The sequence below is a fragment of the Ochotona princeps genome, chromosome 24 (genome assembly GCF_030435755.1).
Source record: "Ochotona princeps isolate mOchPri1 chromosome 24, mOchPri1.hap1, whole genome shotgun sequence".
Classification (NCBI taxonomy): Eukaryota; Metazoa; Chordata; class Mammalia; order Lagomorpha; family Ochotonidae; genus Ochotona; species Ochotona princeps.
In genome coordinates this window covers 18,961,550-18,989,084 of record NC_080855.1, presented here as the reverse complement: position 1 = coordinate 18,989,084, position 27,535 = coordinate 18,961,550, and the positions used below count along the sequence as shown (strand labels likewise).

General features: G+C 50.0%; 1 protein-coding gene across 2 annotated transcripts in view; it reads right to left on the bottom strand.

The window, feature by feature from the left end:
* Window positions 1–25,126, bottom strand: part of MYH11 (myosin heavy chain 11) — a 90,941-nt gene extending 65,815 nt beyond the window's left edge. For both annotated transcript variants that reach the window (XM_058680966.1, XM_058680967.1), the window contains exons 1-3: window positions 25,123–25,126; window positions 16,521–16,537; window positions 2,927–3,279 (exon numbers count right to left, since the gene is read on the bottom strand). In XM_058680966.1, the coding sequence (XP_058536949.1) occupies window positions 2,927–3,262 (336 nt within the window). In that variant the 5' untranslated portion in view covers window positions 3,263–3,279; window positions 16,521–16,537; window positions 25,123–25,126. The remainder of the gene's footprint in view (window positions 1–2,926; window positions 3,280–16,520; window positions 16,538–25,122) is intronic.
* Window positions 25,127–27,535: the final 2,409 nt, after the last annotated feature.

The window sequence follows — 27,535 nt, the reverse complement described above, 5'->3', positions numbered from 1 at the left end:
ACAGCAGGTAGCCTCAGCCATGGACTTGGCATCACCTACTACACACCTACTAACGAGAGTCCTCCATTGTTTTGCTGTGGGTCTGTAGAGTAACTTTCTGTTCCCTTTTGTTCTCTATCTTTCCACTAAATGATTAAACTGACCAGAAAGGAACAAGACAGGAGGAGCGCATGTGTGGTCACAAGGCTGCCAGGGTTTTAATCTCATCTGTCCAGAGAAACAGAGCAAGAATTTGCAGCTTTGATTTGACGTCTGATTTCCTGGCAGAAGATATTCTGGGTCTCGGGACTTACCCAAGCCCCCCATTTCCACCAGTCCCTCAATTTCTATTTTGAGCGCCAAGTGTGTGTCAGAGGGCAACAGGTGAAGTGGACATGTGGGCCTGTCTCAGCTCCCTAGTAGCAGGTGACACATCTTGGATGGGCGACCTTAGCTCCAAGAAGCCCCAACTGATGTCGAAAGTACCAACATCACCACGTCAATGTCATTTCCCAACAAGGAAGGCCCCACACAAAGTGACTTCCCCTACTTGATTAGGAAAATAAAGGTAGAGTTGACCTTTATTTGGGTCTTAACTTATCCACCCATAAAATGGGACAGGCCCACTTTACTTAATGTGGTGTTAAAGCGCATCAAAGTACAGGACCTGGCTTGAACAGGCTATTTCATAGACCTGAGTTGTGCCCCTACCCTCTGGGCTCTTAGAAAGCCACTACAGAAATAGCCTTGTGGTCCAGCAGGTAAGCTGCTTGCCATACCACCTCCTCCTATCAGTGTGTTGGGTCAAGCCCCAACTGCTCTTCCAATCTAGCTCCATGCTCAAGTGTCCAGGAAGGCAGCAGATGATGGCCCAAAGTGCTTGAGTCCCTACTGCCATGTGGAAGAGACTCAGATGGGAGTTCCTGGCTCCTGGCTTCAGCCTGGCCCAGCCCTGGCTGTTGGGGCCATAAATGGGAATGCTCTGGCAGATGGAACAACGGTCTCTCCTTGTCACTCTGCCTTTCAAACAACAATGCTGTAAAAATCTTTTACATAAATTCAGCATAAACATTTGTTAAAATCCACTACAACCTCTTCCTAAATAGCCCCAACTCAAGCAGCTAAGGGCCCCATCTCACAAGAGAGATGACACAGTCCTTAAAAGGCCATCCTGGGCCGACGGTGATGGAGAAGTGCTCAGCAGGGATTTCAACTTGGGACCAAGAGCAAGCCATGACCGCCTCACAGGGCAGGCCCTCGAGCTGCCTCCTCACCAGAAGACACAGCAAGAGCACGCCTGGTCTCCGGGTGAGCGCTGAGTTTGGGGCTTGCTCTGCTCCTTTGAATTTTCCAAAACTCCCCCCTGGAATGTGCCTGATTTTCCTAATTAGGAAAAAAAATGTGCAGCACGTTCCTGGAGAAGGCAAGGGGCTCTGTCTCCTTTACAGCATGGCAAAGCAGGCAGGGCGGAACTCACAGGACGCAGGGACGGAAGGGACGGTTCCCATGACCTTGAGAAGGATGTGCACAGAAGTGACCCAAACCAACCACATACACATCCAGTGGTCCATGAACCTGCCACGTGAGAGGAGGCACATCTGGCACTTCCCTCTTCCTACAGGCCCATTTTACAGGGCCAGGCCACTCGTGTGTCCCACGACACTGAGACAAGTTCACCTGTCCAGGGGGTAGGGAGGGCCTTTCTGAAATAAAAAGGAGACCTAGGCTGGGCCGCGGAGCTTGACATCAGGGACCACGTGAGGGGGAGTTGGGGCAAGCCCAGGAACTACCCGAGGCCCTGAGAGTTCAGGCTGTCCATCCAACAGACCTGTGATGATGGGAGTGGTCTAGACTGATGCAATCCAATATACACACTCTACACAGGTGGCAGCTGTGCACATACAGTCAGCACAACTTAAGAAACGCATTGTTAAATGGTTATCTTAATTATCATCTCAACATAGCTGGCCCAGTGGCCAGGGACTATCATATCAAACAGTACAAGCTCTAATCTCTCTGACCTACACCATCCACCCAGACATGTCCAGGGTCCCCTCCGGGTAATTCCCACATGGCTCCTCTTGTCTCCTACCTATCCACCTGCCAGGACAGACCAGCCATTCCCCAAAGGTCACGGGCACATTCCTCAGGCCCAGTGGGAGAAGGCCAAGAACGGACATCGCCAATACTTGCTGAGTGGTGTCCCTCCCTCTGCACTATGCCTGTGGGATTCCTTTCAAGTGTTCATGAAAAATGGAACAACAGGCTATATATGTGAGTGCCAGCTTTAAAAAATCTATTACATTTTCCGCAAGTTGTTAAAGACCTATTACATGGATCACACAGACTCACACCTCTTCTACTCAGCAATGGTGATTTTTCCCATTTCAAAGACAATAATACTGAGGCTCTGAGCGGTGAGATGACTTGCTCAGTGTCACAGAAGTAGATCTGGGCTTTGGGTTGGGGAAAACTGGCATGATGGCTCAACTTGCTAATCCTCCCCCTGCAAGTATGGGCACTGGTCCATGCCCTGTTTCTTCAATTTCCATTCAGCTCCCTGCTTATGGCCTGGGAAAGCAGTAGAGGATGGCCCAGGTCCTTTGGACCCTGCACCCGCATGGGAGACTTGAAGAGTCGCCTGGCTCCCAGCTCCATTTGGCTCAGTTCTGTCCATTGTGGCCATTTGGAAATGGAAGATTTTTCTGTCTGTCTTCCCTAAACCTGCCTTTTCAATAAAAATGACTGAATGTTTAAAAAAACAGCAAGAAGTACGTGGGGCAGGGCTGAGATATGAACCCATTCGAGAATGATTCCATCCCTCAATACACCATCTTCTCCCACAACATCTTCAGGTCCCCAAGCTGAACCCAGACACTTCTAAGTCCCTCCTGCTCTGACAGGCGCAGGAAACCAGCAGAGGGACCCAGCAGGCCCAGATACTCACATAGATGAGGCCCGAGAAGTACCTCTCCCTCAGGTTGTGCAGCACAGAAGCCTCGTTGAGACACGTCAGCTCTGCCATGTCCTCCACCTTGGAGAACTTGGGAGGGTTCATCTTCTGGATGTCATCCTTGCCCACGGTGATCTTCTTCCCGTTCTCCACCAGCTCCACAACCACCTCATCCCCCTTCTCTTCCTTAACGCTGGCAGCCTCAAAGCCCTGTTTCTCCGAAGGGACCCACACCAGCTTCTTGGCCACCCAGTCAGCCTGGGCCACTGGGCTGTTGATGAAGTTCTTGTCCACAAAGAGGAATTTCTCATCATCACCGAGTTGTGCCATGGTGCCTGGTTGGTCCCCTGTGGAAGAAGAGGACGGGGTCAGAACTGGGCAACACCAAGCCTTAAACACAGGAACAACTGTCAGCAGGCTGCCATTGGTAGAAACAGCCCACATGAGGAGCGTGTTCCCCTGGTGGGGTTTATGTTGCCCAAGGATTGAGAAAAGGATCTGTATTACTAAACCCAAGCAATATTCCCAGCAGCCATCCACATGAGACTAGAGATGCAAGCATGCTATTTTCAGTTACTAGCAAGGAAAAAGTGTGGCTGTTGGAAAATGCCCACTCCTTGTTACTGCAGGAATGAAAGATAACCTCAAATGGTTGCCATGGAACTTCCACTTGGTCCAAGAACTTCACTCCTGGAGATAAACCCAGCAGAAACACAATTCACATAGACATGTTTAGCACAGTGTTATTTGTAAAAGCCACAAAGCAGAAGCAATCAACATTTCCATGAATGGATAAAAGGAGAAATGAAATGTGATTTATCCATAGCATGGAATACTATTTAGTCATGAAAAGCAATGAAGTGCTGACAACTGCTAGAATATGGCTGAATCTTAAACTGTAACATTCTAAGCCCAAGTAGCCACACACAAAGGATCACACACTGTACAATACCATTTCTACAAACCGTGCAGCAAATCTGCAGAGTTAGAAGGAAGATTACAGATTTCCAGAAGCTAGAGGGTGGCAGTTGGGGCAGGTACTAGGGCACAGTGGACGTAGCCGCTGCTTGGAATGTCCACGGTCCTAAGTAGCGTGCCTGGTTCAAACCCTGGTTATTCCATTTCTGATCCAGCTTCCTGGTCATGTGCCTTGGAAAGCAGTCGATGGCTCAAGGGCTTGAGTCCCTGCTACCAACGAGGGGGAGCCAAGCAGAGCTCCAGGCTCTTGGCTTCAGCAGTGGCAGCTGTGGGCATTTAAGGAGTGAACCAGACGATGGAAGATATGTGCATGTATGTCTGTAATCCTCTTTGTCTCTCCCTTTCTCTGTTACTGTCTTTCAAATAAATACATCCTTTTAAAAGTGACAGTTAAAATGTACATGGTCTTTTGAGGGTGAAAAACATGCTCTAAATATACTACAGTAATGAATATTCAAATTTATGAATATACTCAAGGCCTTTCAATTACATAAATAGGTGAACTGTATCGTACCTCAGTTATGTATCAATTATGTATTTAAAAATAGGTAACTGTAATAGAGTAGATAGAAAAGCTCATTAAAAAATATTTAGCATCAAAGGGCAGGTACCGTCCTCACAGGCCACTAGCTAAGACGCTAGAATCCCACAATGCAATACCAGACATCAAAGCCTCTCTCAACCTCTTACCTGCAGCTATCTGCTAATGTGGAGCCAGGGAGGGGGCCAAGTGGGGAGGCAGAAGTAGGGCAGAGGGACGGCTCCAGTCATTAGGTTCCTGCTACCCATATAGGAGACCTGGATTGAGTTCCTGCTCCTGGCTTCAGTCCAACCCCGTCCAAGAGGGAGCCATTGTGGGTGGAGGTGTTAATCAGTAAGTGGGAGTTTCTCTTTCTCTCTCTAAAATAAAAAATGTCAGGGGAGGCGCTTGGCCTCGTGATTAGGATGCTGGTTAGGACACCTACAGCCCACATTAGAATCCCTATGTCCCAGTGGCAGCTCCACTGCCAGGACCAGCCTGGAAGCAGCAGTTGTCAACTCCAATAGTTGACCTGTCACCCAGTGCAGGAGATTCAGACTGAGTTCCTGGCTCTTGGCTTCAGCCTGGATCTGGCAGATGTTTGGGGGAGGGAACCAGTACATGGAAGATCTCCATCTCTATCTCTCTGCCTTCCAAATAAAAAGGAGGGGGATGGAAATTAAATGGGGGAGGGGAATTAGCTCATTCCTTGACTTGCACTTAAGAGTTCTTGGAATTTAGCCCATAAAAATAAACTGGATCGGGCCCGGCGGCGTGGTCTAGCAGCTAAAGTCCTCGCCTTGAAAGCCCCGGGATCCCATATGGGCGCCGGTTCTAATCCCGGCAGCTCCACTTCCCATCCAGTTCCCTGCTTGTGGCCTGGGAAAGCAGTTGAGGACGGCCCAATGCTTTGGGACACTGCACCGCGTGGGAGACCCGGAAGAGGTTCCAGGTTCCCGGCATCGGATCGGCGCGCATCGGCCCGTTGCAGCTCACTTGGGGAGTGAATCATCGGACGGAAGATCTTCCTCTCTGTCTCTCCTCCTCTGTGTATATCTGGCTGTAATAAAATGAATAAATCTTTAAAAAATAAATAAATAAATAAACTGGATCCACCAACACAGGACCAAGGTGTGCACCGTGGGGCAGGCTGGGACAGCAGTACCTGGCAGCACCAGGATGCCCTCCAAGGGTGCCGTGCCAATCAAGGAACATCCGCTACCCTGGAGGCTGTAACCCCACAGAGCTTTAATAGACAATTCATTTCACACAAAGATTTTTCCATTTTAACTGACTTACTATTGTATCATTTATACTTGTATAAATTCACTTATCATGAAATTCTCTAAAATGTGCAATAAATAAATAAATAAATAATAAAAATTATCCTTGTATGATACTGGGGGAATCAACACAACATTTGGAAAACTGATAAAAAAAAATATTCTACTGGGCCCAGGGTGGCACCCTAGTGGCTAAAGTCCTCACCTTGCATGCACTAGGATCCTATATGGACGCCAATTCATGACCCGATTACCCCACTCTCTATTATAGCTCTCTCCTCATGGCCTGGGAAAGCATTAGAGGATAGCCCAAAGCCTTGGGGCCCGGCACCCACATGGGGGACTTGTAAGAAGCTCCTGGCTTCTGGTTTCAGATCAGCTCAGTTCCAGCCATTGTGGCCACTTGGGTATTGAATCAGCAGATGGAAGATCTTTCTCTCTGTCTCTTCTTCTCTCTGTATATCTGTCTTTCCAATATAAATAAATAAATCTTTTTAAAAAAATTCTACTATTCTATAGAAATTCTTTCCCAGGGTAACTAAATAATTGCAAAGGAGAAGTCTGGTGTAGGATTTCAAGTGGTTAACTTTTCTCTAAGTCAGGGAGCCCCCTGGGGAATGATTTTCCAACCTGCCATCCAGGCGTATCCTTGAAGTCAGGTGCAGGGGCAGCAATCCCTGCTGGGCCTAATGTGTTCCCATTCTAAACCTTGACACTGCCTGCAGGTGCTGCCCTGGTATGGCCTGCCCTGCTCCCCACCTCCTCTCCCCCATTCACTGTGGCTGCACTCCCAGGAAAGACGGCACTTGCTCAGTGAGGATGTGTGGTTACCAGGACTGGCCTCTCTACTTCAACACGAAAGAATTCCCAGCCCCTTTAAATTCACCAAGAACATCCTCCACAGGAAAGCAGGACACCGTCTAGCCCATGACTGGGTCCCTACAGCCCAACCGCCAACCCCAGAGCCAGGGACCTGGTGTGTGATGGGAGAAATTGGTACTCCAGTGTCTACTTCTCTCTCAGTGGAGAAAGTAACAACAATAAAACCCAGATACTGATTGTTGGAAAGAGACGGTGATGCTAGGTACTGATTGATCTAGGTACTGATTGATGGTGATGCTAGTACTGATCTAGGTACTGATTGAATAAAAAAGATAAAGGGCAGGTGTTTTGCATAGCAATTAAGATACCACTGGGACCACTACAGTCCATATCAGAGTGCCTGGTTCGTACTCTGCTTCTGATCCCAGCTTCCTGCTGATGCGCACCCTGGGTGATGGCTCAAGTTATGTGGGTCTCTGCCATCCATAGGGGGGACCCGGATCAATTTTCTGATTCCCCACCTTGCACATGGGAAAATCTCTCTCCTCCTCCTGTCAATCTTTTTGTTTTTCACACAAATATAGAAAAACTAGTGAATCATTCTCTAAATCAGAGTAATCACTTTATTCAAAAAGCAAAATGAAGAATTATAAAGGACACATATTGCACTCAGTTTATTAGTGATGTCTCCTGCCTTCTAAAATTATTACTGAACTTGGCCTCGGATATAATAAACCAATGGGCTCCTCCTAGTATCTCTTGCTCTTACTCAGTCTTAAAAAAACAGTCCCTTCTTGCCGGTTCTAATCCCGGCAGCTCCACTTCCCATCCAGCTCCCTGCTTGTGGCCTGGGAAAGCAGTCGAGGACGGCCCAATGCATTGGGACACTGCACCCACATCGGAGACCTGGAGGAGGTTCCTGGTTCCTGGTTCCCGGCTTCGGATCGGCGCGCACCAGCCTATTCCGGCTCACTTGGGGAGTGAATTATCGGACGGAAGATCTTCCTCTCTGTCTCTCCTCCTCTCTGTATATCTGACTTTGTAATAAAAATAAATCTTAAAAAAAAAATAGTCCCTTCTATCTGGAAGAACTACAGGTAACAAATTAAACTTCAAAAACCCACTACTTCTTGCAGAGTAAGGCACTGGCTCTTGCTGGCAACTTTAGTGGTGCTCACATATTTTCTTCCTACATCAGCGTCTGAGCGACCAGGTCTGGGTAGGGCTCAAGAAGCCCCACCTCTGACAAGTTCCTAGATGATACCAACGGCACTGCCTCTGGCTCCCACCTTAAGACCCCTGACAGTGTCAGATTTTAAACACTGTGGGGCCAGTGTGACAATTTAACTCCTAATTCTCTGCCTGCAATCTCTGGCATCCCATGAGTACCAGTTCATGCCGTGGCTGCTCCACTTTCAATCCAGCTCCCTGCTTATGGGCTAGGAAAGCAATAGAGAATGGCCCAAGCACTTGGGCTGTGCCATCCATGTAGGAGACGCAGATAGAGTCCCAGGCTCCTACGGCTTTGGCCTAACACAGTCCCATACAATGCAGACATTTGAACTAGCAGATGGAAGGGTTTTTTTTTTTCTCTCTCTCTCTCTCTCTCCCTCCCCCCAACCTCTTTAACTCTGCCTTTGAAATTAATAAAATAAATCTTAAAAATTAAGTGGAACTGTTAGAAATAAAGTTGTCTCTGATTTCACCCCTCTTCCTAAAAACAGAGATGAGCAGGAAAACACAAACAGCACCTTGGTAGTTTCTATCAGGGCCTTTGCTTGCTACACTCTTTGGCATGAAGATGCTGTTGTGGTTTCTGTGTATTTACACAGCCCTGACCTTTTGGGGGAAATTAGGGAATATCTAAAAGGGAAACACTGTTGGGGCTCACAGGCTGTCCTCGGGGCAGGCAGGAAGTGAACAGGCCAAAAAAAAACAAACAAACAAACAAAAAAACCGAAAGCTGACTGGCCCCAGGGCGACTGCTCACTGTTGACACTGGGCAAGGGCTGTTCTGGGTGGGACATCCCCCTCGCTCCATTTTGTGGAGACATGGAATCAAAAGGTAAATGTACTTTGCTGCCTCCCTCACACCCAGAATGCAAGCAGGTGCTATGCCATCTCCCTCTGCGGCCCTGTGTCCACTAGGTCTGGGGTTCTGTGATCACGAGCAGTGGACCAGACGGCACCGCCAGCTTACAGCACTGCAGCCTGAGGGGTGGGTGCTGGCAGCCAGCAGCACTGTGAGCATAGGAAATTGGGGAGCAGACAGTAGATCAATCAGAAGGTTCCACACCTAAGAGGTGGCAGAGTCAGCGTTTAAACTGGAGTCTGACTCTAGAACCGATTCTTCTCTCATCTGAGCTTGACAGAACCATCACAGACCAGCCGGGTTTTTGGAATACAGGAATCACCCTGGGCATGCGTCCTGCCTAAGAGTTAAGATGGCACGATGGATATCATACCTCCCATTGGCGCGTGCTTGGGTTTGACGCCAGGCTCCAACTGCCAACTCCAGCTTCCTGCTAATGCACTTGGTGGTGGTATGGGGGTACGGGCAAGACTGGTGATGGCTCTAGTGGTTGAGTTACTGTCATGATGTGGAGGCCTAGATTGAGTTCCTGGTTTCAGCTTGACCTAGTCTTGGCTATTGGGGGTAAGGGAAGTGACCCATCAGATGGCTGCTGTTTGCCATCTTCCATCTGGACTTAATAGACACTGCTTCATCTCCCACTGGACCTTCACGTCACACTCTCCTCAGTCCTGCAGAGCAATTAGTGATGGACTCTCTCCTCTCCTTGTCTCTTAACCAAGCACCTGATGAAGTCTCCTGGCACATATGATGTCAGACGATGGCAGCTGTGACACACACACTCCTGACTCAAAGGCAACGATATAAGGAGGACATGCCTTCTATGTGTGTCCAGATGAGGCTGCAAGCCCAGGACAGCTCTGTAGTGATGGAGGCCAGAGGACAAACGACCCTTGGGGATGCAGCAGCTGGCCAGCTGGGACAGAAAAGGGATTCAGACTGGCCTTTCATCTCCCGGTCCATGGGGAGCCACGCTGAGCGTACACCCTCCAGGGGCCTTAACTAAGTTTGCAAACAAGACCCTTTCCAGTTCAAGGTTTCTTGCAGAACATTTTAGAAACCCATGCCTAAGAGTAATCTTCTTTCAATGAAAAATGTGTACTATGAACCAATCATGCGTGGATTTTAACACATTTTCCCACAAAAATTGAATTTAACTTAAAAAGGAACCAAACCTTGAAGATATTTGAGAGGCAATAAAAGCAACGAGAAAAACAAGCCTTCCTTCCATCCACTGGTTCAACCCTTGCTCCTTAACCCCAACACTCTCTCAAGGCCTGACCAGAGCTGGAACTCCATCAGGGTTCCCAAAGGGGAGGCAGTGATCCTCTAGCATCTGCAATTGCTACAGGCAGAGTTACAAGCTGCAGCTGGAAGTTGGACCTGAGTTCTCTGGTAAGAGGCTCAGGCACTTCATTTAGCTGCTAGGACTACAGCCACGCCCAAAACTTAGCTTTTTTTAACTTCATTTTCCTATCAAGCTTTTGAAGTCTGTTTGGACTGGATATAAAGCCACTTCAGTCCTCTTTCCTCATTCTCCTGAAATGTGCTTCAAAATACACCTAACATAAAACTGCCCCCCTTCCTCTACTAGTACACATTAGGGAATGTTAAATACATTTGTACATGTGTAGTTTAGTCGTGAGTTGCCTTAAATGTCAGAGAAAAAAAAAACAGCAAGAAATACAGCAGAAAAATAAAGGAGACACATGAATCTCCATGGCCGGACCCCTATCTAATCTCAAGGTCAAAAATGTAAACAAGATCAAATGCAAAGATTCGGGCTCAGTCCAAAAAAGGAGAAGGAGTCGCTGGCTGCTGGCCCAGTGCTTTGATGCCCCTGACAGTTATGATGTGTGACATCTGCTTTGGTCAAAAGCAAGAGAATGAGGCAGGAGAAGCTGGGGTTCAGCTGCGATGGTGTTTCCCAGACTGTGTGCCTTGGAACCCAGATCCCCTGAGGCATTGGGGCAAGGGGTACCAGGGAGGTGGAGAAGTTCATCAATCCCACTGCTGTACCCAAACCTGTTAAGAAGAGGGTGGCACAATCCCCCATCCCGCACGCCATTGGGACATCCAAGTCCCAGACAGAACCTCTTCATGCCTGTGGATCTGGGGCCGATCCGAAGCCTGGAACCAGGAACCTCTTCCAGGTCTCTGATGTGGGTGCAGGGTCCCAAAGCCTTGGGCCATCCTCGACTGCTTTCCCAGGCCACAAGCAGGGAGCTGGATGGGAAGTGGAGCTGCCGGGATTAGAACCGGCGCCCATATGGGATCCCGGGGCGTTCAAGGCGAGGACTTTAGCTGCTAGGCCACACCACCGGGCCCAGGGTTTTTTTTTTTTTATTATTATTTTTAATTGCATGTATGGGGCAATTGCTGTGGCATGCCTGGGAAACCTCCACCTGCAATGCCAGCATCCCATAGAAGCAATTATTCAAGTCTCAGCTGTTTACTCCCCATCCAGCTCCGTGCTTATGCTCTGGGAAAACAGCAGAGGGCAGCCCAAATGCTCAGGTCCCTGCACCCACGTGAAGATCCGATGAAGCTCCTAGCTCCTGTTTCAAACCAACACTGCTCCAGCCATTACAGGTACTTGGGGAGTGAATCAGCAGATGGAAGATCTGTCTCTTCTCTCTCTGTGACTATACCATTCAAATAAGCAAATAAATCTTTTAAAATATTGCATGTGTGCTGATCATGTAGACTTTTCCTCCCTTGTTACTATTCCCTAAATAATTTATTTCAATAACTACCTTCATAGCTTTGTACAGCAGAGGATAGCAGATCTATTTCTCTCCTTCTCCCTCCGTACCTCTGCCTTTCTAATAAAAGTAAATAAGTGAATAAATCGTTCAAAACAGGCAGGGGGATTCTGTCCTCTGGCTCCATTTGCACCCTCCACTCTGCCCCCGACCCCCTCCAATCCCTCACACTCCTCACAGCTCCAAGGGCCAAAAGGATATCACGGAACTGACAGACCCTGATGGTCAAGTGCAGCTCTCAAGTGTCTTGACGAAAGCAAAGGCTTCTGTCGCCACAGGCATTTGCAACATTGGATACCTCTGCTTGAGTCAATCCTGGTCCCGGACTCCACTTCCTGGCCACCAGCTCATACGTGCACGTACGCACGGTAACAGTACCTTAGCCAAGTCCCTAGTCCTGACTTTGCCTTGAGCTTTCTGGGTGGCTCTGGGCATGTCACCCCCACCCCCACCTCAATCTCTGGGCCTTCCACTTTCCCTTTACAAAGCGCAGTAGTGGGCCAGCCTGGCTCTGCCACTTTAGGACACCTGTGACCCACACTGAGGACATAGGCCACCGGAGATGGTTCGGCTGCTTTTGTCCCTCTTACCATCGGGTTGTCTTCACCAGAGGAACTTGGGGAGCACAGAGCACACCCTCTCCACTTTAGCACTGAGGACCCACGAATCAAAGGGAATCAATGAACCAAGGGGATGGTACTTGTCCGTTATCAGGCCTGGCCCATTGCTTCCCTGGGGAAGCTCAAATGCCTGTCCAAGAAACTAACAGAGAGAGACAACTGAGCCCTGAGGCTGCCGAGGCCCCTTCCGAGCCTCAGAGGTAAGGACAGGGCAGGCCATAGGTTTCCGTACAAAGCTCCAGCTGGAAGGACCTTGCTCCTCTGCCTGCCAGAAACTTGAAATGCATGTATATTTATAGAGAGTGCATTTTCCATGAGTTTCTTCATATGCATGGATCTCATGGTTAATATACCAAAATCAATCTTGCAGGGCAGGCATTCAGCTTCTCAAGTACATCACCCAAGCCCCTGGTAGAGGACCAGGGACCAACGTCCACCTCCTGCTCATTCAGAGCCTTGGAGGTACGAGGGCAGGCTCCAGAAGCTGGCTCCCTGCCACCACCAGGGAGACCCAGCCTGAGCTGCCCGCTCTTGCCCTGGCCTTTGGAGAATGGACCAGTGGATGGGAACACTCTGCCTTTTCTGTTTCTCAGATCAAGAACAAAGAAGATGTTTTAAAAAAAATAATAAATTTATCTTTAAATTCCACTTTCTACCTACTTTTGGAAAACACCAGACTAGCTGTGATCAGGGGGAGGAATGGGAAGAAAATTCTCCAGCTCAGCCAGCATGGCTTCCAAGGATCCTCAGGGGAGGACGCTGTGATCTGTGTGGACCCCTGCTGTTCCCCAGGGGAGGGAGCCGACTCTGGCTACCTGGGTAGGGGTTGGGTGGTGATACCAGGATCCCTGGGGGATACAAACCCTGCTGGTGCCCGGGTCCCTCACAGAAACAGGTGCAATATCTGCACATTCCCTGCAGAGGCCACCTCATCTCTCCACGACATACCATCCCTCATGCAACAGAAATGTGTAACTAGCCACCAGGAATAAGCGACAAAGGGAAAAGCTTGTATGAGTTCAATACGGACATCATCTTTCCCCTAAACACTTTCTGTCTCCAGCTATTTGAGTCACAGGTGTGCTCTCAGGAGGCAGGGTGGACAGCACGGCCAACATGGCAAGGTCACATGTGCACAAGGGGGCATGGAGCCCTGTGATTCCAATAAGGGATGCTCCCTGGGATACAGCTGGCCTCCTCTCCTCTGGTGTGGCAGGCACCTGCTCCCCACATCCTCATGTGCACATTGCTTGCAATCCTCACCTGTCCTGGACCCAGATCTGCCCTCTCTCCTTCATGTGGCACCCCCCTACATGGATTTAAAGCTAAGGGTGAGGCTGGCACTGTGGCACATCATGTTAAGCCTTCATTTGCAATGCCAGCATCCTATGTAGGTACCCGGTTCAAATCCTGGCTGCTTCACATCAATCCAGCTCCCTGCTTATGCCCTAGGAAAGCAGCACAGGATGGCCTAAGTGCTTGGACCCCTGCACCTGCATGGGAGACCCAGAAAAAGCTAATCAGGCCAGCTCTGGCTGTTGTGGCCATTTGGAGAGTGAACCAGAGCATGGAAAGTTTCTCTGTAACTCCGTCATTCACAAAAAATAAATCTTTAAAAACATTTTTTTTTAAAGGCCAAGAGTAGAAGGCAGAGACCCAAGGAGGGAAAGGGCTCCTGGGAAAGGCAGACATCTCCCAGGCACGGCACAGTGGCACACCTCCATGTCCAGGGGACCCACACAAACGCCAAACTTGCCAAGACACGCAGAGGATGTCACTGCCCCCACAGAGGGAAGGACACATGGCTGTGATGAAGTATAAAGTTCTCCCCAGCGTTGGAGCCCACGGGGGAGCTAGGTTATGGAAAGAGGTGTCCTGAAAGTAAGACTCGGATATATCTCTGCGAAGAGCACATGAGAGCCTGCCTGGCTCTGCCCAACACTGGCTGTGCCACTCCAAGCAAGCCTCAGGGCAGCTCTGGTCACCCGGGAGGGCAGCCCATGGGCAGGTGCTGAGCTGAGCCCTTCAGAAGCACAATTCACCACCTTTCCCTAAAGGGAATATTTCAGGCCCAGGAGATACGCAGAACTGGGTTTCTAGAAGCCTTCTCTTCCCTCTTGGCTAGTGGTGCCATCGCAAGTCGTTTCAGACCCTACACTTACAAATTAAGAACAACAACAAGATTCTAAAGAGTGGTCATGAAGACTAAAGTAAAAAAAAAATGCCCACCAAGGGTTTAGCGTGCTGCCTGGCCAAACAGTTCAGCAAATGCCAGCTCTTCCCATTAACCCTGTTTCACGGATGGGAAAACTGAGGTTTGCAGAAGCCAGAGAAGATCACTTTCAAGTTTAATTTTGAGCTGCCACACTTAAAAGTGTGCTTGGTTTTCCAGAAGAATCTGATGCATACCCAGTCTTGGAATTATGCAATGGGGCCAACAGTATCAAATTCACCTGTTTGGGATTGCAAAAAGGGAAGAGACAACCTCTCAACACACACACATCCCCATCCAAAAAAAGAAAAAAAAAACTTTCCAGGAAGAGAGGGCAGGAAAAAGAATTCCTATTTCCTCTCTAATGTCCTTTGGTCCAGTCTGTCCCGATGGCTCCCACAGAGGAGGACAGGGTGGGGAGCTCCCCAGGGGCAGGGCCAATGAGGCTGTGTGCAAGGCTGGGCAGTTGGCGAAGGGACCAGGATGGCCTCATGGAAAACGCTACCATAAATGGGCATGTTTGCTTCCATCTCAGCCCTCCCACGGAAAAGTAATGATAAATCCATAACAAATACCTTGTACGGCATAGCACGCCTATTTCAGACATGACTATCAAAAAGCATGCTGTGGACAAGGCAAACCCCAGAGACTGGCAAGCACACCTTTTGGACCCTTGGGGTGACAGCGTGGCAAGGGTCACCAGCCCCAAGCAGATCATCATTCCACCACGGGACGGAGTACATGGAACTGGACATTGGCAAAAAGTCAGTTTATGTTTTGTCAAAAAAACAAAAACAAAATCATGGCTAAACATTTATTCTGTGGTAAGCATTGGGTCCCACCAGCAATGTAACTCCAACGAGAAGGTTTTGTCCACAGTAAAGAACAAAAAAATAGATGATGGGGTACCCGGTACAAGCCTGGCATCAGGCAGACATGGGAGAGTGTGCCAATATTTGCTAGCTGTGTGACCTTGGGCAACTCGTTTAACCTCTCTGGGCTTCTGCTGCCTTCTAGGCCAAGCAGGCACAGGATCCCAAATGATTCAGGGAAGTCAACTAAGTTCCGTGCTCCTGCAATGAATGCCAGGCAAGCATCCATTCTCCATGCACCAAACCCTGCCCTTTCCTTGCACCGATACACTGTATCTTATTTCACATTTCACACCCTGCCATTCAACCACTCTTAGCACCTTGGGTCTTTAAACAGTCTCTCGAAGGAAGCCCAACAAATACAGAAAATAATAACAGGTGCACAGGGGTTTGTTAGCAGCTTGCTTTTCCTTGGCTGACTGCTGGTCAGTTTCCAGCAAATGTAAAGACTCGAGTCTCTACAACTAATCATTTCCTGCCTTGGGTTTCTTAACATTTTACTCCTTGACAAGCGCGGTTTTTCCCAGAGCAGCAGAATCCCTGGCAGCTCCCTAGACAAGGGGGGAAAAATCTTCCTTTTTCTTTGGACAGTGGAGGCAAGGTTCTGTAGGGACTCCCCTAAGGCCTTACCTAGCGCACCAGCAGGTCATAAAGACACAGGGAGACTATAGCATCTACATCCTTCCCCACTCCTGCGGTGATGGGAATCTGGGGGCAACCTGGTTGGTTCCCCCCTCCCCTTATTTTTCTTTTCTCACTTGGAAGGGGCAGGAAGAAAGCTGGGCTGTTTCCAAGGCTGCGTGTCATCAGCAGCCTTATCTCCCTGGGCTATCAACGCGCACAGCTCACAGTCCGAGAAGCACTGCTTTCAGCACCACCAGGCGCTCGTGGCCTTGGAACTGACTTAACACATTATCAGCATAGCTAAGTGGTGCTTCCACAGCCACTTGGAGCCTGCCTCGCCTGCCTGCGTGCGAGCCAGGGGCTTTTCGGTGAAGTTCAGCTGTGCTTCATTGGGATGTGCGCAGCTGAGATGTGGAAGGGAGTACATCTGCTCCATTCACCGATAACAAGAATCACCTGGGAGCGCTGATGGTCTCTTAAGTGTATTTTTCTCTTTTTGGGGGGAGGGGGAGAGTGGCTTTTTTTCCCCCCTGGAAATTCTGAAGTAACTGGGGTTGGGTCCAGTGTTGGAGTCCCACTGACAATCTTGAGAAATGCTGAGTGAGAGGGTGGGTAGGAGGAAAGGAGGGGAAGAGAGAGAGGAAAATCGTGAACCCCACCATCTCGCCCCCTCCTGGAGACAGATATCCTGAACTGGACCCCTCAGAGCCCCCCAAACCCTGGAGAATGCCCTGGTGGAGCCTCCAGCCCACCACCCCACGTGTGCTCCCCCCAACCCCAGCAGGGGTACCCGCACTTACAGATCTCCAACTGGGGGGGACAAGCAAGAGAAGCAAGCAGGACCGGGAGCTCAGATCTGGCGCACCTCCCAGGCCGGGGCGTCCAAATCTCCTTGCGCGCCTCGGACGCCTCTCTTTATAGATCCGGGGCCGCCCGCGGGTGGGATGGGGCAGGCGGCCGGCCCGGTGAGGCGGGGGAGGGTCCAGCACCGTGGCCTCCGCAGCGCCTCCTGCAGGGGCCCGGGCCGCTCAGCTCTGGCCCCGGGCCGGGGCGCACAGCCGGGGTGGTCATCCACCGCACGCGCGTGCTGACCCCCGGCCGTGGCGCCCCCCGCCCACCCCTGAGACTCCCAGTCCCTAGAGAAGGGGCTGCTGGAGCAATCCCCGACCCCAGGCTTTAACCTCTTCCGTCTCGTGCTACTGGGGACGCTGGACGGCAGGGAACAGAGAGGAAAGGTTTTTTGTGAGTTTTTTGGGGGTAATTTGCGAAGGCGAGGCTGGAGCCGTCTGCCTGACTGCTGCGAAGGGAGCGCAACCAGATGAAAAGTGTTTTTTCTCGACTTGCCGGAGCGGCACAGGTGCAGCCCCTCATCGCGTCTTCTGCCCCTTGGGTACATGCTTTGCCGAGCCTCTAGGAGTGCTCTGCCACATGGGGTAGGGGGCGGCGATGATTCTGTCATTTGTCAGGTGCAATCCCCGCACAGCGCTGGTGCGTCCCGCATATTATCCCCGTAGACCCCGGGGGAAGCCGCTCCCCGGAGTCCCTTCCCGGCTTGCCCCCACTCCTTCGGCCACCCATGGGCTCCCATCCTGGGGGCAGGAGTGGTCTCATCAACTCCCACGCACTCCATGCCTGGCGCCCCTCCCCAGCCTGCTCTGCCTGTCCGGGTCACTATTGCTGCCCGTTGCTCTGGGCCCAGGTTCAGAAAGTGCACGGGGCGATGGAATTAAGTTAAAAAGCTATCGAATTCCATGTATACTTTTTCATAGTGTGTATGTTCCATGAGCTTTTGCAAGCCCTCTCCGAGGCATGCATTTCAGATTTGTGCGTGTTTAATTTTTTTGGTTTTGACACCAAAATCATCTTTTTCGTGCGCTTCCCACGTCCCTTTGGAATGACCCTCAGAAGCCCCCCCACCCTCTGCGCAGCGCTGAATCGGCCTCGCCCGCAGGCTTTCCCAGTACCTCTCCTCGCGCTGCCACACACACGCACACACAGGCCATAAAAGGCAGTGGAGGCTAGGGGTTGGCCCCTGGCCAGGCTGGAGACCCCGCTCCCCGCGCGGGCCGGCTCCGAGGTTCCCGGGCCGGGCCAGGCCGGGCCGGTGCTCCCTCCCCGGGCGCGGCGGGCACAGGGCGCGGGGCGGGAGACAACCCAAAAAGGGCAGGCGCGGGCTCCTTCCTGCAGGAATTCCCAGCACCGCATACCAGCCCGGGACTGCCCGCTCCCCCTGACTAAATATGGTGCCGCGCGGCCTCCCTGCTCCGCGGGCGCGGGGGAGGGCAGCCCCGCTGGCGCGCACCGGGACCCCTGTGCTTGGGGCGCACCCTGTGACAAGTCCCCCGTGCGTTCCAGCCACTTCGGGCCAGAGGATTTGGGGGCGAAGTTTCCAGGAGCTGGGAAGCCCCCGGCAGGCTCTGTACTGGGCTTATGTAACAACCCCGCCCCTTGCAACCACGTGTGTGTGTGTGTGTGGAGGGGGGATGGGATGTCTTTAAGGCTACACCACTGAGTCCCCAGAGCATCTCAGGGGACCCTTCTGATTACCCTGATACACCTGCAGCAAGGAGACATTCCAGGGAAAAGGGCCGAGGCCCAGGGCAGGTGGGTGGGGGGCGGTGAGGTGGCTGAGTGTGAATCAGCCGTTTCTGACGCAGGGCAAGACACTGCCACTATCCGTGCCTCAGTTTCCCTGCCTGTAAAATGGCAAGGACAGTAGCTACTGCTTGGCTTAGTGTTCATGGGAAACAAGCACTGTCCCCCCACCCCGTTCCATATGGGCTGCTGTTCCTGGCCAACTGGAGTGGTGCCAAGTCTGGGGGAGTGAGGAGCCAGCTGGGCCTAGCGGTCCCAGCAGCCCTCAGGTCGCACAGCCTGGAAGACCATGGCAGCCCCGCCCGGCCCGGCCCGCCTCCCTGCCTGGGTCTGTGCAGAGCAAGCCTCGTGCTGGGGAAGAGACGGGCAAGGCTCCTGGGCACATGATGAATGAGCTGCTTCTCCACAGGCCTCTTCCCCTCCACACTGTAAAAGGAGTGGAAACTGTCCCTGCCTCCGCGCGGAGGTGATGGGGAGCAGAGAAGAAAGGGGATAAACTGACACAGCCGCTGAGGCAGAGCAGGCTGCTGGCACCTCACTCCCGGGCCTGGCTTGCAAGGGGTTGCACCGATGCTTTCAAGACCTGCCTTTGGGCGCCTTCCAAAGACCATGCTTCATTAGTTGGGAATACTCGGTTTTGCCGCATTCAATCTCTGCTCATTTTTCCCTTGTTACTAGTGCAAACCAAGGGTGGGGGGGGGGGGAGTTCGACAGACCGGGAACTGCAGCGCTGTGGCAGGAACTGCCCTGTGTGCCTCAGGCGAGTCTGACAGAGTGTGTAGATAAGAAATCTGAGGGGCTTCAGTCCCTAGGTCTGCCAACGAGCAGCCAGGCAGCTCAGGGCTGGCCGGGACCATTTCTGGGCCTGCCTTTCCCAGCGAAAAGCTAAAATCGTCATTCTGCTTGAACAGGCTTGCCGAGCTGTTCAATACGCCAGCACGAGAAACAACCTCTAACTTTGTGCTATGTTCCAAGTGTGGGCTGCACAAAGTCCTCACGCTGAGTCTTCAAAATGGCATTGCTCTTGGCACACATGAAGCCAGAGGCCCCAGTTCCACTTCTTACAGCTCAAAAGGTCAGCTTTTTTTTTTCCTCTTAGGGTCAGTCATTTTAAGAAAAAAAAATCATGCCTGGAAAAACACATCACTTTGAATGAATGCTGTTAAGTAATTTTCCTCACGACGTCTGGTCTCAGAGGAACCACAGGGTGGGGGTTTCTGTGAACCTGTGAAACAAGAGGGCTCAGGGAAAATTTCTCTTGGGGTCTTCTGTTTTTCCTAATCAATGAGCTTTTTATTTTCTTCTGCATTCAAAAAGCCCCAATGTGTGATTCCCCTCCAGTTTTAAGTGACACCAAAGATTGGGACCAAGTATGTTCTTTTTTAAAAAAAAAAGATTTATATATTTTTATTGGAAAGGCAGATATATAGAGAGGAGAAGAGACAGAGAGGAAGATCTTTTGTCCGATGGTTCACTCCCCAAGCAGCCCCAACAGCTGGAGCTGAGCCAATCCAAAACCAGGAGCCAGGACCTTCTTCCAGGTCTCCCACACGGGTGCAGGGTCCCAAGGCTTTGGGCCATCCTCGACTGCTTTCCCAGTAGGGAGTTGGATGGGAAGCGGGGCTGCTGGGATTAGAACCAGCGACCAGATGGGATCCCAGCGCTTTCAAGGTGAGGACTTTAACCACTACGCTATCACACCAGGCTCCCAAGTGTGTTCTTTCCTTCTCTGTGTGTGTGTGTGTGTGTGCATGCGTGTGTCAGATTTATTCTTCAGGAGGATTATCAAGTCTGGCCTGGTGTGATGGTCTAGTGGCCAAATCCTCACCTTGCATGTTCCAGGGTCCTATATAGGCACTAGTTTGTGTCCTGAATGCTCTATTTCCCTTCCAGCTCCCTGCTTGTGGCCTGGTAGAGCAGTAGAGAATGGCTCAAAGCCTCAGGACCCTGCATCCATGTGGGAGGCCCGAATGAGGCTCCTGGCTTCAGATCAGCTCAGCTGCAGCTGTTGCAGTCCTTTGGGGAGTGAACCAGTGGATGGAAGATCTTTCCTCCGAGGATATGGGAACAGCAGGCCAGACTGCAAACAAGGGTGGCCCCGCTCCGACTCCTGTACGAAAGTGCTTTTAGCTTACCCTGATGACACCCGTGTGTCTCCCTGTGCCACAAGCTGCAATGCATAGGCACCGCCACGCTCTTACCTTCAATCACCAGCCTCCAACCCTGGTCCCGAAAGGCTGAGTAAAAAGTAGTTTTAGAGTTTACAAAACCATTAAATGTGCTTGGGATCTAGCAAAAACACCCTTCTCAGAATTGACCCAAAGCAGCTAAAAAGCGACATCTCTCCCCTCCCCTCTCCACACACACGCACAAAATAGAACACAAATGTTAATAATTTTATCCAGAACTGGTCAGACTTAAAGGAAACTAGGATGTCCTTGAGTAGCGGGGTAGGTAAGCGACAAAGAGTATCAAGAGAGACAGAGGAACTAAGTGAGAGAAACCTACCTGAAAAAGCCAACATCCTGAACCATTCTGGCTATAGAACCTTCTAGAACAGGTGAGGCAGAGGATTTGTGGGGCAGTGAAACCATTCTATAGGAGGCCCTAACAGTGAACACATTTGCCACATATTTGTCTAAAACACAGAGTACCAAGAGTACATGTGGACGATAATGGTGTCCTCTGATAAGGATTCACCCACTGGCACCATTATACTGCTCTGGGGCAGGGTGAAGGGAAGAGAGGCCAGAAGGGAGGGGGGTGTGGTGGGGAGCCGGGGTAGAGGGTAGCTCTCTATACTTACCACGCAATTCAGTCATGAGTCTAAAACTGCTCCAGAAAAACAAAATTAAAGTCTACTTTTGAAAAGGTTTCACTTCCAATGAACAAAAATCCGTGAAGACCAGACATTGCTTGTGTAACCTGTTAGAAAGTAGACTCCCAGGCCCGGCGCAGTAGCCTAGTGGCTCAAATCCTTGCCTTGCATGTGCCGGGATCCCATATGGGTGCCAGTTCCCCTGCTACTCTTTCCCTTCCAGCTCCCTGCCTGTGGCCTGGGAAAGCAGTCGAGGCCGGCCCAAAGCCTTGGGACCCTGCACCCCTGTGCGAGACCTGGAAAACTCCTGGCATTGCATCGTCTCAGCTCTGGCCATTGCAGCCACTTGAGGAGTGAACCAACAGACGAAAGATCTTTCTTTCTGTCTCTCCTTCTCTCTGTAAATCTGCCTTTCCAATAAAAATAAATAATCTTTAAAAAGAAAGGAAGGAAGGAATGAAGAAGGAAGCAGGAAGGGAAGTCGCCTCCCCACGGCCGGGCAGCAGCCCTCAGTGCCTCGGAGGGCAGATCCTCACGGGCGGCAGTGGCAGCCCTTCATGTACACTTGGCTTTAGGGTGAGAGAACACACAACTGACATGACCACCCAGGCATGTGAGTCACACACCAAGGCGTTCTTGCACATCATTACCAAGCCACTAGTTACCCCCCTCAGCAGCCACCTCAGCACTGGCCATGGGGTTCCCAGACTACCCAGGTTTTCAAAGCTCACCCGAAGCCCTCTGCAGCTTCAGGCCCCACCCTACCGTTACGTGAGCCTAGGCTTTCTCCCAGAACTTTTCAAGCGTTGCTGGAACCGTGCTTCTTCAGGTGACTGCCGTGTTTGTCTTCCTTCTCCTTCTTCTGCCAACCTTTTCTTTCTGTTCCTTGAGTTTCTAGAATGTGTCAGCCCGTGCACATCTAAAAATGGCTGGATAGGGCCCGGCACTGTGGCCTAGCAGCTGAAGTCCTCGCCTTAAATGTGCTGGGATCCCCTTATGGGAGCCGGTTCTAATCCCGGTAGCTCCACTTCCCATCCAGCTCCCTGCTTGTGGCCTGGGAAGGCAGTCAAGGATGGGCCAAAGCCTTGGGATCCTGCATCCACGTGCGAGACCTGGAGTAATTTCCTGGCTCCTGACTTTGAATTGGCGTATCACCAACCAGTTGCGGTCACTTGGGGAGTGAATCATCGGACGGAAGATCTTCCTCTCTGTATATCTGACTTTGTAATAAAAATAAATAAATCTTTTTAAAATATGGCTGGATCATAAACTAACCGACAGCTTTCAACTGCAAGTATAATTCTTCCTGTAGTGGACTTTCTTAACTTTTTAAGAACATTAAGCCCTCGTGGTTTTGCTTTTGCTTTGTTTTCTTTGTTTTTGGATAATCACAAAAATCTCACACTGCTTTCAAAGTATTTTTTTCTTTACTACTAAATATACTTTTTCCAACCAACCATGGCCCTCCAGGCTACACTATTGTCCCCCAAGACTGATACCAGCTCTGCCCAGGCCACCATGGGCTGAATCATTGTCAGAGGTGGCATCGAAGGACCAAGAGGGGCCTCCCGAGTGCTCCGAAGAAGCGGACATCAACACAGCTCCTGCTTTGTCCACTCATGACAGCACCCTCCCACACCAGTCCCCCTTCCTCCACCCTTCACCTCACCCTCCCAACAACCAGCCTGGGAGGACCCTGAAAGGGGGAGGAGGCCACCTCCAACCATGCCCACCTGCTAAGGACAAAGATATGGAAACCCTCTACAGAGAGCTGAATTCATTATTTTTTTATTAAATCAAGCTTTAAAAGTATAAAAGTTGCCTAGGTACAAACAAGTCGCAGAATGATGCATACAAAAGCACTACGTGACAATTCCGTTTAGCTTCTGTTTTGATGATTTTATATCAGTATCCAAAATGATAAATTCCAGAATTTTTTCTTAATCTAGTCCTACATGATTGTAATTCCTGAGGTAAACTTGGGGTCCACTGCCAGTATCCTTGGATGTAAACCAAGTCCTCTGGGAGCAGTCAGGTATTTATATTCCCACATTTAACACAATGGAATTCATAATGGTAATCAAATCTTACAGATTTAAAAATGGAAAGTGGCCTTACAATACTTTGGCATCCAATCTGAAGCTCCAACAGAGCCTCGCAAAGCAGTAACTTGTGAAGTTTTGTCCCCAGGCGGTGTTCTACTCCGAACTGGCCACGCGACTTGTGCCAGTTGGTGGAGGTTAGCCCTAAGAGTCAGCTGTCTTCAGTGAAATCCGTGTGTGGACGTGACATTGTACAAGTTCCTTCCGTAGGTATCCAAGTGCCATTTTAGAGGTAGCGCCCTCAGAGCTCAGTACTTTCCAACCCCAGGATAAAAACGGAAGCTGTGGAAGACTCAGGCCCTGGTGAGTGGGGCTAGGCCCCTCCGTGACACGTCCACACCACAACAGACGTCTACACAGCAGCAGAACAGGCCATCCTCCCAGAAGCCAGATCAGGCGTCTCTTCCAAAGCCTGTCCCTTCATGTGCATTTCACATTCTTTACATAATAAGTTCTTTGTTTTACTACAGCAAATGGAAAAACTACTTTCCCCCACACTACCTTTTAATTAAAGTTTGCAGTACAAGCCAAATGTCTAACGAGGGATAAAAACATAGTGCCTTAGTTGAAAAACTCAACCTTATAGTAATTCGGATATTTATAAATAGTTAGGTAAAAACAGTGGCTTAAAAAAAAAAAAGCTATAGAAATCATGCTTTTTTCTTGTTTTAATGTCATTTTACATTTTTTAAAATCCACACAGTCGCAGCTGACAGAAATGTAACTAATGTGAAGTCAAGCAGCAGAGCTTCCTCCCGTGGACCTACTGACCTGAACATTGGTTTAGAAGCATGTGCGAGGTGCGAAGGAGGTCTTCCATTTCTCATAAGCCCAGGGGCCTTTAGAATACTTCCTAGAAGAACATGTTTTCTTTCAAGTTAAATCCAGTATGCAAGATGACAAAGTTAGCTTTTATTCACAAAGGAATAAAACATGAGGGGCAAAGTGTTTTTGGAGAAACCCAACAGTTTCAGAAAACACAAATGGTAGTGGTGCCACTCGGGGGTAATAAATAAGTTACTGGGTAGAATAATTTGAAGCCAAAAGCTCCCCCGCAGGCTGTGTCATCTCTTCACTGCCGCAGGGACGCAGAGACCTTCGCCATCGGTGCTCTTCCCACTCCCCTTTCTTAGACCATCTAAAGGAACAGAAATCCACACATAGTTTAGGATGTTACATGAAGGTACTTCAAAGTCCATGGAGAAATGGAAATGAAATGGCTGGTTTATTTTGGTGCAAAGCTGTTATTTTTTTTAAATCCATACGTAATTTTGCATAGGGCATATGTTGGTGCAAAAACAATTTTGAAATTCGGGTAGGGTAATGCGCATTTTCCATGAACTATCCAAAGAGCTTTGGTATAGTCTTAAAATTCTTTATATACAAAAGATTCATTGTTTGGAAATCAAAAATGCTTAGTAATAAGACCCTAACCATTCAAAGTCTTTTTATTTGTTGGAGATTGATTTGGAAAAAAAACAAAAGATTTGGAAAAAAGATACTGTTCTGTAATTGTCAAAAGGCTTTATAAAACTGATTTGTCTTGGGCCCGGTACGGTGGCCTAGTGGCTAAAGCCCTCGCCTTGAATGCGCCGGGATCCCATATGGGCACTGGTTCTAATCCCAGCAGCCCAGCTTCCCATCTAGCTCCCTGCTTGTGGCCTGGGAAAGCAGTCAAGGACGGCCCAAAGCCTTGGGACCCTGCACCTGTATGGAAGACACAGAAAGAAGTTCCTGGCTCCTGGCTTCGGATCAGCGTAGCACCAGCCATTGCACTCACTTGGGGAGTGAATCATCTGATGGAAGATCTTCCTCTCTGTCTCTCCTCCTCTTGGTATATCCTTCTTTGTAATAAATAAATAAATCTTTAAAAAAAACTGATTCGTCTGGGGGAGACATATTTCAAACTCATCTTTTCATTGACTCCTCACATGTGTGCCATGGCCACGACTGATCAGTGTGAACACAGGGAGCGTGGTCTAGGTCTCCCACGTGGGAGGCAGGAGCCCCTCACCTGAGCCATCACTGCCGCCTCGCACGTCTGCACCAACGGAAAGGGAGGCAGGGCAGAAACTGGGACGCAGGACTCCAACAAGGCTGTGGATTCCCTAGCAGCACGTTACCTAGTCTACCAAATGCTCATGCCAGCTCTTGGTTTTTTGTTTTTTTCCTAAGATTTTTATTTCTTAGATCTCCTCCATCTGCTGATTCACTTCCCCAATAGCTGCAATAGCCAGAGCTGGGCCGATCTGAAGCCAGGAGCTTCTTCTGGGTCTCCCACATGGTACAAGGGGCCCAAGGCCTTCAGCCATCCTTTGCTGCCTGCCCAGGACATAAGCAGGGAGCTAGATCAGAAGTGGAGCATCAGGGACTGGAGGGGCACGAAAATGGGATGCTGGTGCTGCGGGAGGAAGCTTAACCTACTATACCACAGTGCCAGCACCAGCCTTTGCCCCCCACTTTTTTTTTTTTTTTTTAGTTATTGGAAAATCAAATTTACAGAGAGAAGGAGAGACAGAGAGAAATATTTTCCCAAGGCTTTGGGCCATTCTCCCTTGCCTTCCCAGGAATACCAGGGAGCTGGCTGGGAAGTAGAGCAGCCAGGACATGAATCGGCACCTATTGGGTTCCCAGCGCATGCAAGGCGAGGATTTAGCCTCTAGCCTATCGTGCTGGAGCCGAGTCTTTCACTTCTTTAACTGACTAGATTAAAATTCAGGTGTATGGAATTATAATTTTCTTTCTTTTATGTAAGGAATGGAATTAGCAAGAAAGGACCAGGTATTTATCTTTTCAAGAACACCAAAGTGCTTCAATATAAACCCATCTTGTAGTAAAACACTCACAGCAGCACCCCCTGGTGGCAAGTAGAAAACTAGCAGTTTACAAACTCCCTCCAAAACAAACAATCCTGAAACTGCAGGAAAAAACCCTCAAAAGCTTAAAACAAATCAACAAAGCTCCAAGAGGGTTCAGAAACACCCAGGCCACTGTGAGCACTTACTGTGCTTTGGCAGTAGTAGAGACAGTCACTTCCTCTCAACCTCCTTTGTCGTGGGAGTAGAGTAGAGGATAGAAGATCCCTAGATTTAAAACTGTAGGGACGGGCCCGGCGGCGTGGCCTAGTGGCTAAAGTCCTCGCCTTCAACGCTGCAGGATCCCATTTGGGCGCCAGTTCTAATCCTGGCAGCTCCACTTCCCATCCAGCTCCCTGCTTGTGGCCTGGGAAGGCAGTTGCAGACGGCCCAAAGCCTTAGGACCCTGCACCTGTGTGGGAGACCTGGAGGAAATTCCTGGCTCCTAGCTTCAGATCAGCACAGTTCTGGCCAATGTGGCCACTTGGGGAATGAATCATCAGACGGAAGATCTTCCTCTCTGTCTCTCCTCCTCTCGGTATATCTGACTTTCCAATAAAAATAAAACAAATCTTAGAAAAAGGGGGGGGGCAGTCTAGGGCCAGTGCAATGGCTCAGTGGCTAATTCTTTTTTTTTTTTTAAAGATTTTATTATTATTGGAAAGAAGGATATACAGAGAGGAGGAGAGACAGAGAGGAAGATCTTCCATCCGATGTTTCACTTCCCAAGTGAGCCGCAACAGGCCGGTGCGCACCGATCCAATGCCAGGAACCAGGAACCTCCTCTGGGTCTCCGATGTGGGTGCAGTGTCCCAAAGCTTTGGGCCGTCCTCGGGATTAGAACCGGCACCCATATGGGATCCTGGGACGTTCAAGGCGAAGACTTTAGCTGCTAGGCCACGCCGCCGGGCCCTCAGTGGCTAATTCTTGCCTTGCATATGCCAGGATCCCTTAAGGGCGCCAGGACATGTCTCAGCTGCTCCACTTCCCATCTAGCTCCCTGCTAGTGGCCTGGGAAAGCAGTCAAGGATGGCCCAAAGCCTTGGGAACCTGCGCCCACATGGGATACCCCGAAGCTTCTGGCTATTGCCTTCAGATCAGCTCAGCTCTGGCCACTGCAGCCACCTGGGGACTGAACCAGTGGATGGAAGATTTTTCTCTCTGCCTCTCCCTCTCTGTTAATCTGCCTTTCCTATAAAATGTAAATAAATCATGTTTTAAAAAAAGGGGGACCTTCTAAAAGAAATATGGTTGATGCTTCTAAGAATCTGTTATTTACAAATACTTACCACTGTGGGGCCTGTGTTGTGGCACAGAAGTTTAAGTCTCTGCATGTCATGCTGGCACCCATGTTGGAGCACCAGTTTCAGTCTGGCTGCTGTGCTCCAATTCAGCGCCATGGTGATGCTCTCCAAAGGCAGCAGTAGGTGGCCTAGATGCTTGGA